Genomic DNA, 7569 nt, shown 5'->3' with positions numbered 1-7569 from the left:
GCACTCATAGAGGTAAAATTGTCCTAAAATCTGCCAGATGACTAAAAGTAAGCAATTTCGTAAGTTACTAGATCTAAACAAAAATGGACATAGGTATTGGACTAAAATTAAAATTAGACATACTTAGCAGACTAAAATAATACTTTTTTCTTTTTCTTTTTATCGTCCATCTTTCTTTTTTTGCCCCTTTTTAGTTGTCTTGTAACTCATTAAAAAGTAAATTTCTTTTATGTATTTTAATATAGTTTGTGAGGAAGATGAATTATATAAATAAACAAAACAATTAACTATTGTGTATATATATATATATATATATATAAGACTGGATATATGTAAGAATAAATCTAACTATTCAGAATTACTATGTTTTACCTATTAAGAATGATAATTTTATTTTGCGTAAAGATTCATTTATAGAAAAATACTTTATAAAATATTTTATTTATTTTAAAAATATATACGCACAGGTTTTATGCTATTATATATATATATATATTTGGAGTGAAGTTAACATCATTACATATTTTTTGTCTTATATATACAAAATTATTATATAGAAACGCCATATGAGGGGTAAAATTAACAATGTGTATAATAATTTTGCTAATATCAGTGTTTTCCATTCAAATCTCAACGAAAAAAATTAAATGTAAACAATAAATTTTTGGAGATAGTGTAGATATAATTTTAAAAACAATAAATGGAAAAAATATAATTTTGTACGTGACAAAAAGAATATAAAAAGTTGTTATTGGTCGGCTCATCATTGGATTAGGTGGGCAGTGGCAGCCTCAGCTATGTCAGAAAATGTCAGCAATAATTAATCTTGGGGGATTTAATTTATTTTAAAATATTCCAAAATTTAATTCCCAACGCACGAACAGATAACACGATCTAATTTAATTATATTTTAAATTTAAAAACAAAAAAACAAAAGAGCTCACCCCAATCAGATAAAAGATCCACACAGACTAGCACTTAGATCTTGAAAATAATTCTTTTGTGGGGAAGTGTTAATATTTCGTTTGGAGTGTCAGATTTGGATCTAAGAATTTCAAATTCATTAAACTTGTTTAGATATATTTGTAGTTGAAAAACTTCAAATTCTTGAGCTTTTATTTTGAACTATATTTTACGACATTGTAATGAATTTCAAATCTATTTAATATAGAGTCTTTTGAAAATCTGACTTCAAATCCTCCCCTCCAACACAAATTAGAACACGCACACCTCAAATTACTTATCATGCATTACCATATCGCGGACTTGTTCCCTGTCCTCTATTCCGATGTATGGAATCAACGCCCCATACATCGCCACACCGTGTATCGAGGATTGCTAATTTTCTATGATTCGAAGACACATCAATTCTCAAGGCTCATCAATCTTGAGAAGTTAGGTTTGAACAAATAAGAAAGAAAACCATGTTGAATCAACAAAATGATTGATCCCAAGAACAATTCCTCTGTTGGACTGCACTACTTGGAAGATTTACCTGCAAATCACAAGTTGAATTTACTGAAAAATACAATTTTTACACAAAATCAACACATGATCCAAAAATTGTGTGCATCACTTTCTGATGACTTTCTGAAGAGCTTGTCTGATAAGACCTGCCGATGCACCTTTCAGTCCCTTACACTGCAAAACAGGTACGAGCGATCGTTAGAGTCATAACCGTATAGTTCATTATCATGGTGAGAACTAGAGTCGATCCCCATTTGAGCAGTTCTGACCTTATTTATCATTCAAATTTTGCATGCTGCTTAAAAATGGAAACAGATAATCGCATACTCAATGTGGAAAGCAAACCTTGGCCTTTATAGAGACCGATAGAATGCCATCGATGTTGGAAGATTGAACAGTTTGTGAATCCAAATGTAGTTTGGTTACGGCTTCCATAACTTCTAGCAGTACACATTCCCTCCAAGAACACCTCATCTCAATCAGCACATCCTTGTCTGCGATGCTGACAGTAATGCTGTCTGTTGAAGAATCTCTCAGTCGAGCCCTTTTACTTTCAGCTGCCATTTTATCCGTTTCACAAGCTTTTCTCTTGTTTTTGTTAGGGCCGTAATTATCAGAGGTCCTCTCAACGGCATCGTGAGGTTTGCTTTGTCTCGTCGACTCCAGCTCTTCAACCTTTCTCTCAAGCTCTTTCAAGTATTCTATTGTGTGATCAAGTATTGATACTTTGTCAACCTGTTCCAAGAAATGCAAACATCGTCATTAAAGAACGTGTCTTACATGAGAGGTAATCTGAAGATCAGAGATTTTTTAGGTACCTTGCCACCAGAAGGGACTAGTGATCCAAGAATCATAAATCTCTCATTTAGTTTCTCTCTGCGCTTCCTCTCAGACAATACATGATTTCTGTCAATTTCGTCAGCATCAGGTCTAGAAACATCATCTTTTTTGCTGTTCTGTTTGCCAGATTCAAGACGGCAATTTTCATGCATTCTAGCTACTTCAAACAGTACTTTCTTTAGTAATCTTTGTGGGGTTGCAGTTTGGGGAACCCGAGAACTCACCAGCCTGTCCTTCCAATTAAGAAAGCTCGATTCTCTATTTCGGTTTCTGCAGTAAGGCCCCAGAACCAACTGGTGAGAACTCTTCAAAAGGCTGGAAAGTACAACCTGATAATGAATATCATTGCCTTGGAAGCCAGAGGAGTCGTTTTTCTGCTGATTGAATTTTTGCAAACCATGGGTATGACTATCAGCCGCCTTTCCATCTGAGGGTCGGATGCTGGTCTCGGGATTTCCGTAAGTTTGAGATACACAGTCACTGGAATTCATGGAATTGTTGCTCATTGAGTCATTCTTGAATTGCCGGTTCTGCATTGGAGGAGCCTCCCCATCAACGCCGTCCACCAAGTGCGATTCATCCCTTAGTAGATTCTCTGGAAAATCATCTGAACTGTTATCAGGAGAACAAACATCCATTTCTTGACAATCCAAAAGCTGATCGAGATTGTCTTCGGGCACATTAGCGTGATCGAGCACTTCACAGATGTCATTGTTATCTGAAGTACCGTTAGAACCATCATCGGGAATCTTGGGAACAACAGCCGAAGGGCTCCCCAGGAATGATGTTTTTATGTGCTGAATCAGATTCAGATCCTCTGAAACCTTCAGAAAGCATATAAAGTTGCTTATTAGGACAAATGATTGCATTGTAGTTAACACTAAAATAGAAAACTAATTTGACGATGCCTACTAGTTCAGTTGTCCCCAGCTCAATTACGCCTCCCAAATGTGGAAAGCACACTACTGTCTGCAAGTTAAGAACAGGGCATCATGTGAATAAAGACTCTTCAGATATACTAGAAGTTCAGTTAATTATGTCAAATTGCATTTCATAAGGTTTTGGATTCAGGTAACAGTCTAGTACCTGGATAGATGCACTCTGGAAAAAGTAACACAGAGTCCAGCCAGCAGTGTGATAGAGATTCAGAAGCAGCAACAATGTCAGAAAATTTTCTAACAGGGACGAAGGTTCAGATATTTTGGACTGAGGTAAAGTAAGACACTTTCTTCACAAAGCAATACATTAAAACTCTCACTTGCCTTAGCAAGCAAAGAACGAGAGAAAACTTTGGTGTCTGCACGATGAGCGTTTCGTAGCCAGACTGTCTCATTTCTTGTTAACGTCTGTCCAGGCAACCTTACAGTTTCAATCAATCAACATCGTAAGTGTTTTTGTTAATTACTTCATTGCATACACTAATCAACTCTTTCACTTTGCAAACAAAAGGCAAATTCTTTTCCGGCCTTCATAAAGAGGAGCTCTACATGCGAGTAGGAAATGCAAACATGAAATCTTGTCCCACACACAAATAACAAAGGGAATAGAGAAAAGTAGTCATCACTTCGTATCATAATATTTACAACTATTTTCCATAAGAAAGATGAGGGTTCTGTCAGTAATGACACGTCTCATAATGACTGATCAGCAAAACTCAAAGTCGCAAAATTATCATGGAAACTAAGTACCAGAAATGAAATAGGACTTTGCTTCAGTGGAAAGAAGAATTACCCTTGGCCGATATTGAATACGAAAGACATGCAAACCAAGAAATACCACTCGGCATCCGTGAGATCTTCAGGGGATAATGCAGCTGTAGGCCTTTTAGGTTGTGGGCTGGTTTCACCTAATGACAGAGACTCATAAAGTTCTCTCAGTTGATCACTTCTCTGCAATCCCATCTGATCAGCATTCACATCTACCGCCTGAACCGTTTTCCTCGTTTTAATATCTCCATTGTAGTACCCACAACCCCATTCCAATGCCCTAACAAGTTCCATCAACAATGTAAGACAATGGATTTTCTCTAAGAATTTCGATGAAGTAGCCACTAGAAAACTGCCCACAAGAAAATGCGGCAGAAGTATTTGTTCTATAATATCCATTAGTCAACGGTGATCCAACAGGGGATTAGCTAATTATACAGATTGGAGAACATTCAGAAACATCAACAACAAAAAATCAGATGCACATATGAACAATCTACATTATTGGTGGATTTCCAGAGAGGCCAAAGTTTCAAAGGGAAGAAATAGAAAGACATAAAAAAGAGGGTCCGTAACAGAGAAATTTTCATCAAGAAACACAACATCATGTGTAAACAAACATCTTTGCCAGCCCCTAAATCTTCTTGCCTTCAAACTTTTATGGCATCATCCAGTAATGATAATCCTACAAAACCTTGTTCCTATTTTGGAAGTCTCTTTCCAAAGGTAGAAAGAACTTAGAAAGAGAAACAAGAACACCAAAAGGGGCAAATGTAAGAAAACCAAATTTTGGAATTTTACATATCCTTTCCATTTTCCAGTTATATATACATATATATATTGTTTCCTTATATTTTGTGGGTCTGAGATTTTCAAGTGAAAATTGAAAACTTACCCTGGTTGTTTTGCAGAAATGGACCAGAAAATTGCATAGCTCCATTGGATGCTTCTAACAGCAAGAGCAAGCTGCTTCCTCAGATTCTCCAGCACTCCCTTTTGGCTTTGATTTCCAGTATCCATTCTTGAGCTCTGACCCTCTCCACCAACAAAATACACACAAAATAGAAAAGGATCCCAACTTTGGATTTGACCAGCTCTACTTGAAATGAAAAAAGAACCAAAATAAGCCACAAAAGAGCTTATCGTTGACCTCAACTCTTCACCCCCCCAAAATGATACTACAAATTATCCACTTCAACAATTTGCTAACAATACACTCCCAAATCTCAGGTCAAAGTTACAACCCTTTTGAGTTCATAAAGGTACAGCTCAACTGGGCATGGCCAGATTTGTAGATAATATAAAGAAGCATATGAGCTGCTCCCATGAAATCAAGAATCAAGGCTTTGCTCCTATGGCAAAACCCATGCAAACTTTATGATATATTGTCTCAAAGAAAATGGCAAAACCACCCAAGACTTTGCAAGACTTATTCCATGACCACATTAAAAGAAAGGCATGGGGTGAAATCTTGGACAGTTGGGAAGTGGATGTGGGTTGGGGGTGCTGAGGCTGCTGCTGCAACCAAAAACACTAGCCCACTCTGTAAAAGCCAAACATGATTTTGATTGCTACTTTAGTTGGAAAATGGGAAAAAGATCACAAAGAACCATTTAAAATCTCAATCTTATCTTACATTTTAAATTGATGCTGCATCTTCCATACTCATCCACCACATAAATACTTAATTCTTCATCCTATATATTCTTGGGATATACACAAAATAATATATAAAATACAATACCGATTCTACTTCTTTAATATAATGATTCCTTGTGTACAAGAAAGTTTGGGTGGTTTTCGCTCCTATCCCCAATATGGCCTAAGTCACGATCTTCAAGACTACAACTCGACTCCACCAACACAATCATCTAATCAAAAAAAATCAAATCATACCAATTAAACCAACAAGCGTAGACCTAAAGACTAAATCATACACATATTCTATGTGTGTGTGTGAGAGAGAGAGAAAGAGGACTTGGACGTGTAGGGCCAAGAAAATATGCACATTTTCCTACAAAGTTGACCCTACAGTATGATAAAGAGAGCAGCTACAAATAATGCATGGAATTCTAGGCCACACATGGGCTGCTCTCAGCTTACATTCAGAAAAAACAGTATAGAGAAGAGCAAAGTAGTGGAGTTGCACATTCAACAAGAGCAACCAAACAAATAACATCAAATTTTCAAAATAAAAGTAAGCCATGTGGAAATAATCTTATCTTAAGAATTTAATTCTTTTTATGATTGAGTGAAACCAGTATTATTTAATTGGATAAATTACAACTACCGTCTATAAGGTATACCATAGTTATAAATATTATTTTTTTTAATAAATTACAACGACCTTTCTTGATATTTAGCATAATTACGAACACCTTCCTGTTGATTGAAAAATTACAAATACCCCTAGTGTTTGATGAAATTATGTAATTCTTGAATGGAGGTATGAAATTATCAACTTTGCCCTTACAATATTTTTTTTATTTTTTTAAAAAATTTAAAAAATTATAAAAAGATCAAATGGGTTGAATGGAAAATTTTTAAAAATTATAAAAAAAATCCACTTAATAAAAAAAATTACAAAAGGTACATAAAATTATGATTTTTAATCTATAAGGACATTTTGGTCAGACCACCACAAAAATGAATGAAAATCTAACGGATTGGGCTAATTGTTAGACAGATGCTAAAATCAGGGGTATTTGTGATTTTTCAAACAACAAGGAGATATTCGTAATTATGCCGAACCTTCGGAGCTTGTTGTAATTTACCCTATTTTTTATTGTTTAAAAATTTACAAATACTTTCTGATTTTAATGTTCATGTAACAACGAATCATTCTGTTTTGTTTTTTCTTTTTTAATTTTATAGTGAATTGTCCAAAATGCCTTTTTGAGTTATAAATTATAATTTTATATACTTTTAAAATTTTTTAAAAAATATTTTTATGAACTAATACTCTTAATGGATTATTTACTTTACTAACCCTCAATTTTTTTTTTTAATTATTCCAAACATATTCATTTAAAAAAAATAGCAAGGGTAAAGTAGTACTATTTACCTCACCGTCTAAGGACTACATAATTATTTTTCATTTGAGATGGTATTTGTTATTTTCCAAAAGAAGAGAGAGTATTCGTAATTATGACAAATATTAGAGAATATAGTTGTAATTTACCCTATTTAATATGTTTAATTTATTCATGTCGTTTTTATTATATATATGTGTGCGCGCGCGTGCGTATGTGGGTACATTTTAATATTTTTTCATTTATAAGTTCGATTCATGACGAAGTGATTGCAATAATCAACAAATTGTTGGTTCATTGATAAGCGAATTGGATTTTAAAGTGAATTTTTGTTGATAAGCAGTATTCCAAACTTTAGAGACGCACTTATTGCGAGAGGTTCAATTATTTCGTTCTCGCATCCGATTATGATGAAAATCAAAAAATAAAAATAAAATAAAGTGACTGCTACGGAACAAATAATTTAAAAATAAAATAAAAATATATTTTTATATTTTTTATTATGATTGGTGTACAGTATGTTG

At 34.3% G+C, this 7569-nt stretch overlaps 1 protein-coding gene across 1 annotated transcript; it reads right to left on the bottom strand.

Annotated features, from left to right (window-relative positions):
- On the bottom strand, positions 1409-6091 carry LOC105157923 (transcription factor EGL1-like). The gene is made up of 8 exons (XM_011074468.2): positions 4909-6091; positions 4039-4293; positions 3570-3666; positions 3394-3408; positions 3220-3276; positions 2286-3131; positions 1813-2202; positions 1409-1641 (listed from the first exon to the last, which is right to left on the bottom strand). Exons 1-8 carry the CDS (start codon positions 5031-5033, stop codon positions 1573-1575), a joined length of 1854 nt encoding a protein of 617 aa, XP_011072770.1. The 5' UTR covers positions 5034-6091; the 3' UTR covers positions 1409-1572.

Source organism: Sesamum indicum, linkage group LG1 (assembly GCF_000512975.1).
Source record: "Sesamum indicum cultivar Zhongzhi No. 13 linkage group LG1, S_indicum_v1.0, whole genome shotgun sequence".
NCBI classification, from domain to species: domain Eukaryota; kingdom Viridiplantae; phylum Streptophyta; class Magnoliopsida; order Lamiales; family Pedaliaceae; genus Sesamum; species Sesamum indicum.
The sequence above is the reverse complement of the archived record's forward strand: the minus strand, read 5'-3'. Positions and strand labels throughout refer to the sequence as shown.

Excerpts from the sequence above, each read along its gene's own strand:
- LOC105157923 (XM_011074468.2), bottom strand. The coding sequence starts at position 5,033 with ATGGATACTGGAAATCAAAGCCAAAAGGGAGTGCTGGAGAATCTGAGG. Across the intron at positions 3,132-3,219 it reads AGCTGGGGACAACTGAACTA|GTTTCAGAGGATCTGAATCT; the intron begins GTAGGCATCGTC and ends TGCTTTCTGAAG. Across the intron at positions 1,642-1,812 it reads CGGTCTCTATAAAGGCCAAG|TGTAAGGGACTGAAAGGTGC; the intron begins GTTTGCTTTCCA and ends CCTGTTTTGCAG.